This window comes from Panthera uncia, chromosome D4 (genome assembly GCF_023721935.1).
Source record: "Panthera uncia isolate 11264 chromosome D4, Puncia_PCG_1.0, whole genome shotgun sequence".
Taxonomy (NCBI): Eukaryota; Metazoa; Chordata; class Mammalia; order Carnivora; family Felidae; genus Panthera; species Panthera uncia.
Genome location: NC_064807.1, coordinates 27,323,739 through 27,338,659, shown reverse-complemented (window position 1 = coordinate 27,338,659; position 14,921 = coordinate 27,323,739). Strand labels below are relative to the sequence as shown.

The 14,921-nt window shown below is 47.7% G+C and overlaps 1 protein-coding gene across 6 annotated transcripts in view; it reads right to left on the bottom strand.

Moving 5' to 3' along the window:
- The window catches only part of DAPK1 (death associated protein kinase 1), a 188,603-nt gene that overhangs the window by 23,554 nt on the left and 150,128 nt on the right, over positions 1-14,921 (bottom strand). For all 6 annotated transcript variants that reach the window (XM_049611764.1, XM_049611634.1, XM_049611563.1 and 3 more), the window contains exon 19: positions 10,243-10,320. In XM_049611764.1, the coding sequence (XP_049467721.1) occupies positions 10,243-10,320 (78 nt within the window). The remainder of the gene's footprint in view (positions 1-10,242; positions 10,321-14,921) is intronic.

Here is a 14,921-nt window from a genome sequence, read left to right as displayed (position 1 = left end):
CACATTTAACATAATCTGTGCAGGTACTTGTCATCTGTGAACTCCTCCCCCTGCCCAGTGCTCTGTAGAACTTGACGCTGTCCTTATTCTAGCTTCTCCCTTAGCCGCAAATTCCAATAGGTTCAGACACAAAGCCCTGCAGGGGAGGGAAAGGGCTGGGGGACCCCTGAATTGTGACCCAAGTCAGTGCAGAGGCTGAAGACGTTCTGTTGTGACACAGTCAGTCATCCCAGAGCTGCCCACCAGGCGGGAAGAGATGGGGTGATAGCTGGATCTCTCCCTGATGCCATGTAGTGTTACAGATAAGCCCTTGACCCCAGAAGCAAATCTGCCTCCCAACCCTCTAATTTAACCTTCAAAGACTGCCCTTTCCCCTTCCTTTCCAATCAGTCCCTGGCACTCCCTTCCCCTGCACAGGAAGCATCTAAACTGCAGTCACCATGTCCTGTGAGCATCACCATCCACTAGGAGTATCTCACCAAGGGGAATAGAACATTCTCCACTTATTTTGTAACACACAGCTTACTAACATAAGATTCTTTTGAGGACACCAGTGTCCTCTTCTCCTGTGACAGGGGAAAGGCAGAAAACCTGCTTCTGGCTGTAATCCAACCACCGGCTCCCAGGGACAGTGTGCAATTAGTTGGTTTGTGGCCCTTTTCTGCTTTGTGCACTTCTGATCTTGGCACCTTGACTTTGGCCATCACGTGCCCTGTGTGCCAGATTGAGGGTATGTGTGTCCCCTCTGCCTGAGTCCCTCAGGCCCTTGCAGTCTGAAGACCTAGAGGCTTGGTAACCATGGCACACTGCTGCAGCCCCAGCAAACTTCCAGAAGTTTCTTTGGCTTGCTCCAGGGCAGCTGAGGGAAGTCATGTATATGCTTTGCTCAGTGCTGCCCTCAAATGACTATAGTTCACTCCTTTAAATTCCATGCAGGGTATTGGGGGGCTAGAAGCTGCAGGTAATGTGTTTGCTGCTTCCCCGGCCAGACCAAGAACAGAGGCAGGCAGGGATGAAAACTCTCACTTGGTCCTAACTCTAGTCAAGGTTCTCTGTGTCTTGCCCTGTCCTTGGCCAAGTTAGTTTACTTTTAGCAAGAATCCTGTTCAGTCAGTTTAGTAAAAATCCCACTCCTTCCTACGTGATGAAATTTCTCACCTCTCCCCTATATCTGATCACCTGGCCTGCTTTGGCAAGAATCCTGTTGAGTATGTCCCTACACACAGGCTCTGGGATACCGGTGTGATAAGGTGAGCCATGCCTCACGTTTTCCTTCTAACCCCCAAATCTGACCCAGGGACACTCAAATGCTCCCAATGACATTCCTTGTATACCCCACGCTGCTCCCCCATGATGCCCTTGCCAGGGTTTCTCCCTGCTTCCCCACCCACTGGCTGTGCTGGGACTGCCTCATCCACCCTTCACCTTCTCTTTGGAAAGAAGACAAGTTTGGAAACAGCTCCCCATCAAGATGGACAGATCTGCCATAAGGCAAGAAAGCAAAATATGAGTCTTCTCCTTTCTAAGGAGACCCAACCTGGTCCTGCAGGATAATCCCTCCTCTTGCTCACTAAGAGCCTTGGAGAATCTGAACACAACCGATTTTGATGCAGAAGTACAACAGAAGGTGCTGAAATCTCTCCCGGACTGCAGGTGGGTGGCGCATTTTCTCTTGTCACCAGTAGGCGGCGGCACAAAGACTGTTGGGGCCTAGAGCAGTGTCCCAGGGAAGGCAGCTGCCATCACCAGACAGGCGTGCTCTCCAAGGCTGACTGTGGTTCTGACGCAGAGAGGGCCTGAGGAAGACAGTGAGTTTGCCCCGCCTCCCCCCGCCCCACAGCTCTGAAGGTGGGAGAACACCGATTTCTTTGGAGGGAGCACGCAAGTCCCTCTGTGGTCTCTACCTACCAGGAGATCCAAGGCCACCTGTGCCCTGGTGGCCACAAAGCCCCGCCTCATCAGATCTTCCTGCATTAACACCAAGGACTACCGTGTTTCCTAAATTCTGGCTCCTGCCTTGGAATATTCTCCTGTGGTTAGTGCAGAGGTGAGGGCTGGGGTGGCCATGGCGGTGAGCCTCTAGCAGGTGAGTCTGCCAGGCTTGGGGAGAGGTGGGGAAAGCAGCAGGGAACGTGAGGATCAGAATTCTGAACCAGTCCTGCCTTCCAGGTGGTCAGAAGGTGTATTTTGTAAGTGGGAGGCACAACATGGACTATTTCCCCATTTGCTTTTGTTAACTTTACACTTTAAATATTTACCCAGGGATGGGCACCCTCCATCTGCACTCCTGCCCATGGGTCACAGTGTAACTGAGCCTGGAAAACCCCATCCAAGTGCCGTCATATCTCACCTGGCTTCCAAGACCACTTCCTACCTGGTCTCTGTCGGGGCAGTCAGAGGGCAAGTCCCAAAATGAGAGTCAGATTTTGCTCCCACCTGCTGAACACAACTGGACCAAACCCAGTCTCCTGACCTAGGTTTGTAAAGCTGCCTACCTCTCTGATCAGTCACCATTCTCTCCCAGACCACCAAGCTCAAGTCCTGGTGCAGGCCCATCCCTCTCCTTTTTGTTTTCTGGGACACACCCACCCAGCTTTTTACTGCCCCAGGCCCTTTGCACTCACTTTTCTCTCTGCTTCCTCCCCACCACCTTCTCTGGTTGCCTCCCCTCTCCAATCTTTCATGTGTTGGTTTAAATGTCACCAGCAGAGTGGGTGGAAAGTAACTCCCCTCCCTTCTCTAATTTCACCCTGTTTGAATCCCTGCACTTACAGCAGGGGCAACGATCCTTCTATAAAGGGCCAGGTGGTCTCTCCTATGATTGTCATGTACCCAGAAACCGGCCATAGATAGTAGAAAGTCAATGGGTGTGGCTGTGTTCCAATAAAGCTTTATTTACAAAAACAGGTGGTGGACCCACTTTGGCTGGGAGGCCATTGTTTGCCAACCCCTGACTTACCCCATCTGGTATTTTTCTTTATTCGTTTTTTGGCTGACTTTTGCTTCTTTTGTTCACTGTGGTCTCTCCTGTGCCTAGAATAGTTCTTAGCATATCTAGACACTGTGAATATCTTTTAAATGAATATTATTTGGTAACTGCATTGCTCTTTGATGCCCTGGGGAATCCTGGTTTCTAGCTAACTTTCTTCCTGCACCTTTACCCCTGGCAATTTAGCTCCACTTTCCCATCAGCAAAGATGACTAAACATCAGCAGATTGACAGGGAAGACCATCTGAAATCTGGGAAAGCCAGATAAGAGCACAGGGAGGTGATGTGGCTTTCCCCACATGGCAGGATGCAATTAGACCCAGCAGGGAAGGAGCAGCAAGTCTTAATTATGCAAATGTAGTTTCCTTGTGCTGAATTTTAAATTCTGGGTAAATTCTACACTTTATCCTATTTTCCAAAATATTCCCAGACACCTTTCTTCACTGTCTCATCTTAGGTGTAAGAACAGCAACTATTTTAATGCCAGCTTATTAAAATCTAATTGGAAGGACAATCAAGCCCCCCAGTGTGAGGGCACTGAACACGCAGGTGGGAAGAGACACGTGTCGTGGGCTCTGCAGGGGGCACCAGAGGCTCCAGCACACGGCTGCCCCCCATCACTTCGTGGTGAACTGGGTCACAGCACACCTCGCCCAGCTCAGGCCTGTCCCGGGTTCTTCCTTTCCCCACAAGCTCTGGCCTGGCCACCCCCACCCCCACCCTGCCCAGATGCACTGGCTGCAAGGTCTCATCTCTTCAGGGTCAGCCCCCCTGAGCTGTCTGAGGACCCAAGTAGCCTCTCGCTGTGCTCTGGCCAGTCCTCTGCTGCCCCCTGCAGGTCAACAAGATGACTTAGGTTTTATTTCTGGAACAGGAATCCCCTGGCTTCCCCAGCAAACCTTTAAAAATCTGTTCCTAGGCTTGTCAACTGATTAGATGTGAATTCAAGGGGGCATTTCTGTTGCTAATTTGGTCTACTTGGAAACCTATTTCAAGGCCACCCCCCTGCTGTGCAGATACAGACTTATCCCCATGAATGTGTTTAGGATCCACAGGGAGGGGGGTCTTACAGAGGATGGTTCTCTCCCAGGGGTGTCAGGAAATGTGCAGTTTTTTATTTCACAATGAATGGGGGAGGGGCCAAGATGACTGGAGCTGCTTGGGGGTCCTCTTATCTTGTAAGGACAGGAAGTCCCACCACCCCAAACTGCCCACTGCACCCTGGTGAGAAAGACTGGGAACATCAAGAAAAAATGACATGGAAAGGAAATTGGTGACACGATGCTCCTATGTAGAGATTGCCCTCTTCCTTTCCCTTATCCGCGGATCCTGGTGTGCTCACTCTCCTCCAGGGACCCGACTTATAACTGCAAATACATCTACTGTCTTGGCTTCTCTGTAGGTATCACCTGCTCCTCCTGACAACCTACCACAAGTCCTTACTGACATCTTCTCCAGGGTCGCTTCTGTGATGCCTCAACCACTTTCAAGAACCAGATTCCGGGACCGGGTGTCCCCAATTCCAGGCAGTTACTTATTTGAAAATATATTTATTTTAAAAGACACGAATGTGGTTAGAAATACGGGGCAGCCAACTCCTCCCTTTCTGCCTCATCAGGAAGCTGAGTCTAGAGCCTTCTGAGGGAATGACTGTGGCAAACAAATCATGGGTCTCAGTGAATACGGAGTCCAGGAGACTCCGCTGAAGGGAGCAGGCCGTGGGGACCCCTGGAAGGAGATCGGGGCTCACCGCACAGCGGGTGAGCTCAACACGGGGAAAGACCCCTGTCCCGCGGCTGGTGAGGAGTTGGCACTGAAGCCCGGAGCCCACTGAAGGCCACAGGACATTCTTATTTCAGGACTGACTCTGGGTGCTGCACTGATGAGCGCTTGCGTAGCCTCACTGAGCCCCGCTTTCCTGCAGGAACGTCTCCATCTTTGGGATGTTGTAAAATCACAGCACCTGCCACACATGGACGGTTGAATGATGGCTGTTGTAACGCTGGCTCTCAAGGGGGCCCACTTGCCTTGTTGACACTCCCACATCTGCTCCTGGGTGCTGGGTCACAGGAGGGGCCACCACAGGGAAATCCTTATGTTTCCCCGGGACTCAGAGATTGGTTTGCAGGCTACCAGAAACAACAGCAAACACACGGTGCTTACTGTGTGCAGACACTGGTGTAAAGACAACATTTACATCATCACCATACTGTCAGGCAGCTCTACAATTACCCCATTTGACAAACAGGAAACTGAAGCTAAGCAGGTTTCTATTTCCCGAGCCAGAAAACAGCAGTGTTGGAATTTGAACCCAGGCCATCTGACTCCTGAGTCTGTGCACCCAGCCATCAGTTTATATTTTGCCTCTCAAAGCAAAAAGAGAGAGGAATCTTTCTGTGGACTCTGGGCACTAACAGGGATGATGTCCTTTGATCACAGGTATTAAAATGACTTTTTTTGCGCTGACCTCTCCTTAGAGAAAAATCCCAGGATAATGGCAAAATATCAGACATTGGAATATTCTCTCTCCCATCTGTCTTTTAAAAAGCTAGGCACCCTTCTCACTGCCACGTAGTACTCCATTGTGTATATAAACCACAATTTCTTTATCCATTCATCAGTTGATGGACATTTAGGCTCTTTCCATAATTTGGCTATTGTTGAGAGGGCTGCTATAAACATTGGGGTACAAGTGCCCCTATGCATCAGCACTCCTGTATCCCTTGGGTAAATTCTTAGCAGTGCTATTGCTGGGTCATAGGGTAGGTCTATTTTTAATTTTTTGAGGAACCTCCACACTGCTTTCCACAGTGGCTACACCAGTTTGCATTCCCACCAACAGTTCAAGAGGGTTCCCGTTTCTCCACATCCTCTCCAGCATCTATAGTCTCCTGATTTGTTCATTTTGGCCACTCTGGCGTGAGATGATATCTGAGTGTGGTTTTGATTTGTATTTCCGTGATGAGGAGCAACGTTGAGCATCTTTTCATGTGCCTGTTGGCCATCCGGATGTCTTCTTTAGACAAGTGTCTATTCATGTTTTCTGCCCATTTGTTCACTGGGTTGTTTTTCGGGTGTGGAGTTGGAAATATGGCCTTTGTAGCAACGTGGATGGAACTGGAGAGTATTATGCTAAGTGAAATAAGCCGTACAGAGAAAGACAAATACCATGTGTTTTCACTCTTATGTGGATCCTGAGAAACTTAACAGAAACCCATGGGGGAGGAGAAGGAAAAAAAAAAAGAGGTTAGAGTGGGAGAGAGCCAAAGCATAAGAGACTCTTAAAAACTGAGAACAAACTGAGGGTTGATGGGGGGGGGGGGGGGGGGGGGAGGGTGGGTGATGGGTATTGAGGAGGGTACCTGTTGGGATGAGCACAGGGTGTTGTATGGAAACCAATTTGACAATAAATGTCATATATTGAAAAAATAAATAAATAAATAAATAAATAAACTGAGAACAAACTGAGGGCTGATGGGGGGCGGGAGGGAGGGGAAAGTGGGTGATGGGTATTGAGGAGGGCACCTTTTGGGATGAGCACTGGGTGTTGTATGGAAACCAATTTGACAATAAATTTCACATATTGAAAAAAAATAAAAAAACAAAAAATAAAAAATATATATGTAAAAAATATATATTTATTTATATAAAATATATAAATTTATATACATTTATATATTTAATATATATATTATTTATATATATTTATAAATATTATAAATAAATATATATTTATATAAATAAATAAAAAGCTAGGCACCAAAACACAAGGGTGCCAATTGGTGGGAGAAAATAAAGGAAATCCGAAACCGGGACAGTGCAAGAACGCACCTACCATGATTTAAAGATTCTAGACTGGAAGACAGCCTACCGCCTCCCCTGGGCACACAGGGTTGGCAGGATCACCATACGAGCTTCCCTGTATTTGTATTTCTAATCATAAAAGCAACGTAAGCACATGGCAGGAAATCTGGGATCAGATTAAGGGAGAAAATACTTTTAAGCCCCTCAGTCTGATCCCTCTCTGCTGTCACTGGAGAGCCTGTCCTTCATGTACTTCGGTCTGGGCTTTACTCACTGTTTCAGACCTGTCACCACAATAACTTCCGGCTTTGCACCCAGTGTGGCCATCCATTTTAAAACAAAAGAATGGACCTTTCCTGTGTGTTAAACACGGCACAGCCCAAGGAAAAGCTGTGTCACCTTGTCCGAAGAGGATGTCTCCCCAGGTGACCCACCAGACAGGCGGGGATCATGGTTTGCCACTGATTTCTGCTTAAAAATGAGTGTCTGTCCCATCCCAGGGTCGCAGCTCTGTGAGAAGTCTCTGAGATGGTAAGCAGCACTCCAGGCCCAGAAAGATTCGCCAGAGGCTTCACTGTGAGGAACGCGGCCCACCGTGACCACTGAGCCCTCTACAGGCGGCAGGGACGTCACTAGGGCTCAGATTCGGGTGGTGGCACCCCGCATGGGTGAGAACCCTCCTCCGTGGAATGTGGGAAGCCTGAGAATCCCTGATCCGTGAGGTGTTCAGCCTAACGAAACTTTCCTCTCCACCAGTGGACTGTAAGAGAGATCTAACAATTCACAGTAAAACTGTGTCCTCATCAAGTGAGTTGCCAAGGCCAGATTTCAGGTCAGTTTCTTTTTGCTGTTGATGGATACTACAATGAGTGATCGACTTACAACCACCCTTCTCTTGTGACATGTCACCTATAAACATAGGCTCTGCACTCAAATGCAGGGCACCTTGCTATAAAGTCCACCCAGAGTCAAAGGTCGCAAACACTGAGCCAATCCAGCCGGTTGTTGTGTTCCAGACTGTTCCATTCTTCCATGTGCTGACTGACACACTGCTTTACTTTAAGGGAATTTGGAGATTAGGAGACTTTGTGGGCAAGTTCCTGGTTGATCTGCTGATAGTGACTCCCAGGCTCCACCCCCTCTCTTTCTGCTTGTAAACAAAACACTTTCCCTTGTTTTTCTAGTCCAAATTCTCCTCCACAGTGAGACAGTGCATGGCAGTGCAGAGTGGGAGAAAACAATGTCTACATTTAACGCATGCATTTCCTGTAAGAACATGTGAGTAAGGCTAGGGGTGCCTGGGTGACTCAGTCAGTTGGGCCTCTGACTCTTTCCATTTCAGCTCAGGTCATGATCTCACGATTTGTGAGTTCAAGCCCCGCGCTGGGCTCTGTGCTGACAATGTGGAGCCTGCTTGGGATTCGCTCTCTCTCTGCCCTGGCCCTGCTTGCATTCTCTCTCTCAAAAGAAATATATAAACAAAAAACATTTTTTAAAGATTAAAAAAAAAAGAACATCTGAGTAAGGCTAAGAACATTTTTCCAGACTTCTCTTTCTGGAATTTCCAGAAGGAAGGGCACATTGAATCCCTGCAGTGGCCAGGGACATCTGTTTTCACGGGTCATCTTCCTACTGCCTTTGCAGCCAGCTCACAGACTCCGAAGCACAAAGGTGTGAAGAAGAATGATCTCTCCCAGCTCAACTCCAAGGCTGGGAAGGAAATTACTGCATCCATGTCCCCTCCCCCGCCCCACGGCCAGGACCCTGGGACCACTATGAAAATTCAGACTCTCAGTAGCTGTGGAGGTTGAGAGGTGATCATCCCTCCCAGGACACTTCCAATTTGTTTTTTTTTTTTAATATATATTTATTTAAGAGAGAGAGACTGAGGAAAGGGCAGAGAGAGAGGGAGACACAATCCCAAGCAGGCTCCAAGCTGCCAGCTCAAAGCCTGATCAGGGCTTGATCCCATAAACTGTGAGGTCATGACTTGAGCCAAAACCAAGAGTCAGTTGCTTAATCGACCGAGCCACCCAGGCACCCCCTCACTTTCCAATTCATATGGGGCAGGACATCTATGGGATACCCCAAGCTTATTTTCGATAATCCCTTTCCATTGAGCACTTAAATCAACTGAATTATTATTTATTTCTAGAAAGTCTGTCTTTGAAAAATTACTACATGATTATAGTTGGCCCTTGAATAACACAGGGATTAGGGGTGCTGGACCCCCACACAGTTGAAAATCTAGATATATTTTTGACCCCCCCCAAACTTAACTACTAATAACACTCCACTGTTGACTGGAAGTCTTACTGATAACATAAACGGGTGATTAACACATATTTTGTATGTTTATATGGACCATGGACTATATTCTTACAATAAAGTAAGTGAAAGAAAAGGAAATGTAAGAAAATCATAAGGAAGAGAAAATAGATTCACAGCACTGTACTGTCTTTATTTAAAAAACATGCATAGAGTTGGACTTTGTACGGTTCAAATCTGTATTATTTAAGGTCACCTATATTATAAGGAATTTGGAAAAAATATAGTAATGTTTACAGAAGGAAATGTTAGTTACCAAAATACCACTGTTAATATTTTCTATGTATTTCTATGTATACAGGAGAGATTATAATGTGCATATGTATAATTTATCTTCTGCTTTGAAACCCTGCAACATCCTAAGCACTGAACTTTTGTTACTAAAACCTCTTCAGAAATATTTTAGTGGTCAAAACAGTTCTACCCTGTAGCTGTATAACAATTTACTAGACATCATTGCTGGTCATCTGTTTCCGATTTTTATTATTGTATTATATATAACTATATAACTATATATATATAGTTATATATATAACTATATATAACTGCAATGAAACCTGCATGCATAAAACACTTTTTCCTGCATTTCTTTCATTTCTTTAGGATAGAGTCTCAGACACAGAGTTCCTACCTTAAAGGGTGTGACTAATTCTGAGGACTCCTGATACACATTGTTATGATCTGGGCTGGAAAGACACACCTGCCATTTACTTCATTTTGTCCTGTGTCCTTAAACCTTAGAGCAACAGTGTTTCCTGGATCAGAGTGTATCATGTGATATCTGGGGGCTCAACACATTAAGAAGGAAAGAAGCAGTCAGCCTTCTCATTTCCTGTCTACTTTGTGGGGACGGTTATTACAGAGAGGGCGGGAGGAGGGAAACCAGGCATAGCAACTGTAAGGACGTCACATGATTTCCATGTCCAAACACAGAAGAGGAAACTGATAGGTAGCTGATGCATTGACGCTAACTGTATGCAAACCACAGGACAGGGACAGACACCTTTCAAATAACCCGTGTGCCCAAAGCCTCATTTTGTTCATCTCATTCTTTACAAAGAAAAAGGCAGACCTTTTCATATAAAACAGAGAATTTCAGACCGATAAACAGCATTTCTCACCTTCCGGAGCCTTGCAAGCAGACCTGCTACGTGCTCGTGCTGTTCTGATTTAGCCAGCTCTTCTGCTGTCTTCCCATCCTGTTGGAGAAAAAGGATTAGTTTCTTTCCTTCGCACAAGAGCTGTTTGTTCCATACATTAGCTCTGCCTTTGGAGGCAGAAACAGGCGTAACAGGCGTCAGAAACAAAGAAGGTGGATAAACAGTGTGTCCTAGATTCTTTCTCTTCTGTAGAATCCTTATTTCACTGGGCTTCCCAGGAAAAGAAGAGGAGAATTAGGAAAAAATTGTGCACTGGTGCCTTGAAGTCCATTGGTGCGATGTTTCAGACCCACAAGCTTTCATCACACTTGGCACCTCGTTGGCGAGCAGATTACCCCAAATCCTGAACCCCTCTCCAATAAAGCAGACAATGAAGACTTTCACAGATGCCAAATTCTAGTTAGTGCTAGCTAATGACTTAAATTCCTTCTAAGAACAAACCTCAGCACTCATAGGATGCTAGTTACTGGTAATAACTGTGCATTTCAAAGAAAAGGCTTAGTTTTATGGACCATTTTGACCTAAAGAGTTTCAGTGAACATAAAAGAAGGACATCAGAGTCTGCAGCACCTTTCAATTAGAGAATTTTCATAGGGCTGCAGTTTCGTAGCGAGCAAATTCACTTCCATTTCTGTGCCATGAATAAGCACGACACCGGCTAACACGTACGGAGCACCTCCCGATATCATGCGCCTGGTCCAGCTCTCAGGGCTGTGCCTGCACTGACCCTCGGAGTCGCCTGGGAGAGGCAGGCACGGAGGCTGTTCGCGTGCCCCCAAGGAGGAAATGGAGGCTTTGGGACTGTTCTGCTGCAGTTTTAAAGACATTACAAATTCGAAAGTAGAAAATTGCAATTTCCATGCAATTACATGCAGTATCTTTTCAACAAGAAGAGTTAGAAGCATCTCGGCCCCTCTGTCAATGTTTATCAGTAACCGCTAAAGTTCCATTCCCACGGAAGCTCACGGACGCCCGAATCTGATTCACAGCACATCTTTGAATTTCTCAACTCGAGTCATAATCTGAGCCATGCGCGGGGTTTCATGAGACCAGCGTTTCTCAGCCTCAGCACTGTTGACGTCTGGGACCAGATCAATCTCTACTGTGTGGGCGGGGCTGTCCTGCGCATGCGGAATGTTTAGCGCATCTCTGGCTTCGGCATCAGATGCCAGCAGCATCGCCTTTCCAAACACGTGACAACCCGAAGTGTCTTCATGAGACAATATAGGGAAAGCAAAAGGGACTTAACTCCTATAAAGCCACTGGCCTAAGGCAAGGGTTAAATGTTTCCATAGGCTTAGAGACAAAAATCTCCTTCTGGAAGGGAGAACAAGGGAGAGATAAGAGCCATTAGGGAGTAACGGTGGTCTGGGCAAAATTAAAGTAGCAATTTAAAGGCTCCTTGCACAAGTATTTCTGTTTTCCAGGAGTTCTAAAGTAACGTTGAACATGGGGAAAGGCATCCTGTGATTGTCTTGTATCCACTAAAAAGTAACAACCACAAGATAATGACTGTGGGACTGAAGGATGCTTCCCCACTGCTTGCTCTCACCCTTTGGAAACGTGCCTTTATAAGCCTTGCATGCTGTCCCTTCTGGGAGCAACATTCCTCCTGCTTGTTGGCTCCCTCGTACACAGGCTATCTCTAATAAGTTCTGCCTGCCTACTTTCTCTCAAGTTTAGGGTTGAGACTCAAAAACCTGGTCTTGGGGGTCCAGTAACATTCAGACACTGCCAAGCATTCCCTGGGTGGTGCGAGATGGCCCCGGTTGAGAACCACTGCCTTGGGCCAAAGCTGGAAGCTCACGTGGGTGCTCCGGGGAGGCAGTCTCCCACCCATCTCTCGCTCTCCCTTAAAGTCCCCAGGTGTCTCCAATGGGCAGTTGAGGGCTCCTCGTTTGCTTTGGGGTCAATTAGGGATCTTGTCGGACACCACAGCCCAACCAGGAATTCATGCCCAACTGCCCAGATCCTTACTGACATAAGAAAAGGCTTCAGGTTAGTGGTTCCCAAATCTGACCGCACACTGGAATCGCTGGGGTCCTTAATGCCTCCCAGTACCTGCACATGTCCACTCCCTCTGGACACTCTGCTTCTCTAGGTCTGGTTGCCACCTGGACACTGTGGTTGTAAGTGTTCCCAAGTGATTCCATCGTGCAGCAAAGTTTGGGAACCACTGTCCCCACTGGGAAAAACTGAGCCTTGACTGAAGTTGTGTGCCTTCTGGCCACAGCACTTCTCTCAGAGACCCCAGGTCTGCACATGACACAGGCAGAGGACCTTCACTGGCAAAAGTTAGTGTCCATCGTGGAGCCTTTCAAACAACAGGAAAACCCCCATCAACCACATGTCCTACATTTATACAGCACTTTACAGTTTGCAAAATGCTTTGCCCTAAGAGACACTATTCAGGCTCCCAAAAGAAAAGCCTGTCAGTGTAGTAGAAAGAACTTTGGAGTCAGATAGACCAGGTTGAAGTCCTGAATGTGTCCCTCACCAGCTACGTGCTCAGTCACTCGGCCTCCTGGAAAATTCTTCATCCGTATGGCAGAAACAGACACCCTCACCACTTGAGCAGATTAGAGAAAACCAAATAGAAAGAACAGACTGTCAGTCGTGGAAAAGGAAGCAACAATAATTATTAATTAAAGAGCTGAGAATTCAGCCTTTCTCGGAGGGAATGGGGTAGGAGCTAGAAGTTTGCATTCTTGGCCTTGCTCTACCGTGGGCCCCTGCTGGCTCCCACAAGCAATTCTAACCCTTAGTGTCTTCTTGGTTACAAACAGTGGTCTGGGAGGGCCTCATTGAGAAGGTGATGTTTTGAGTTGAAACCTGAAGGAGATGAGAGGGCAAGCCATTTGGATACCTGAAGAAAGTCCTGTGAAGAGGAGCAAGTGCAAAGGCCCTGAGGCAGCAGCATGGCTATCATGTTTGAAGAACTTCAGAGAAGCTCATATGGCTCATGCGGTGCAGGGGGGTCAAAAGGAAGAGATGGAGCAAGAGACGGGTGTCAGGGAGGCAATGCGAGGGGCTGAGATTTAAGGGAACCCCCAACATAAGGACTTCTAAATTGATGGGGGGTCTGAACAGAAAAGGGACATGTTCTGATTTATATTTGAATAGAGTCACACAAGCTGCTGCCTGAGAAACAGACTGGACACGTGAGGGTAGAAGCAAGGAGATCAGTTAGGAGACCAGAACAAATAGCACATGATCATGGCCAAGGGTTCACAGCTTCATGGGGGACCAGCAGCCAATTCCAACAGAGCAAGAAAGGAGAGCAAATCACACCTGCCAGAGGGGGCTGGGAAAGAGGAGGCTGTCTGGGGCTCCAGTTTAATATCGAAAGATGAGAAGGAGTTAGTGTCCCAGAATCCTCCTGCCACTAATGTCATCTGCTACTATGTGCCTGGGTGCCTGCCACGAGGCATTAAAAGTCTCTTACTCTGGGGGCGCTTGGGTGGCTCAGTTGGTTAAGTGTCCGACTTCAGCTCAGGTCATGATCTTGTCGTTCCCAAGTTCAAGACTTCATCAAGTTCTGTACTGACAGTTCAGAGCCTCAAGCCTGTTTCATATTCTGTGTCTCCCTCTCCCTCTCTGCCCCTCCTCTGCTCATGTTCTGTCTGTCTCTCTCTCTCAAAAATAATAAAATAAACACTAAAATAGTCTCTTACTCTGAAAGAAGGAGCACATCATGTTACCTTATAGCAGGGGTGTGTGTGCACAGGCACCACATGCAGGGGAAGGAGGGGGTGGAAACGCATGAAATTCCAGAGGGAAAAAAGAGCATGTGCCAATTTGATGAGGTGGGAGAGAGTGAGGGGATTCCCACGACCTGCATAGAGCCCTGTTCTGCCAGGTCCAGCTGAGGGGGGACACGGGTGAAGGGTGAGGCTGGGCAGTGGAGGTTGGAGTTCACTGGCTCTTTCCAGAACCATAGATGTGGCGATCCAGACCCAGATCTGAGGATGAGCTGGTCCTGGGGGAAGCACAGAGGTCCTTAACCAGACAGAGGCCAGAGAACACAGTGCTAGGAGACCAAGAGGAACCCAGGATGTGGTCCCCAGGAGGATGCAGGGGAGGAGAGGCAAGCAGAGCTTCCCCTTCCCCGGACTGGGCGACGTGCCACATGCTGACGCCCCCTGCAAAGGTCAGATACTGACAGAGAGGGGCAGAGCCAGAGGGAGAGGACGAACGTGGGGGCCGGGACCCTGTGACGGTGGTGCCCCCCAGAAGGAGTCTTAGGGTGCGCTCCAGGACAAGCGAGGCTAGAGCCGGGGAGGTGGGCCTGAGCCCAGGAGCAGCTGCAGGCCTGGGTGGTGAGAATGGGGGAGGCCACTGAGATGGACGCGCGGCTGGAAGAGGCGAGCAGAGGCAGGAAACGCTGCTGGTGTGAAGACAGGCAGGGACACGGTTGCCCCAAAAGTCAGGGCAGGGTTATGCTGTGCGGAGGGTGATGCAGCGACTGAGACAGGCCCCGGGGTGGTGACCTTAAGGTTCTATTTCTTGACCTGAGTGCTTATAAAGGTGCTGATCTTATAATAACAATTCAGTAAGTTTTACTTTTGTTCATGTGCTTTGCAAAAAAAAAAAAAAAAAAAAAAAAATTTTCTGTGTTATATCTAAAAAAAAAAAAGTTT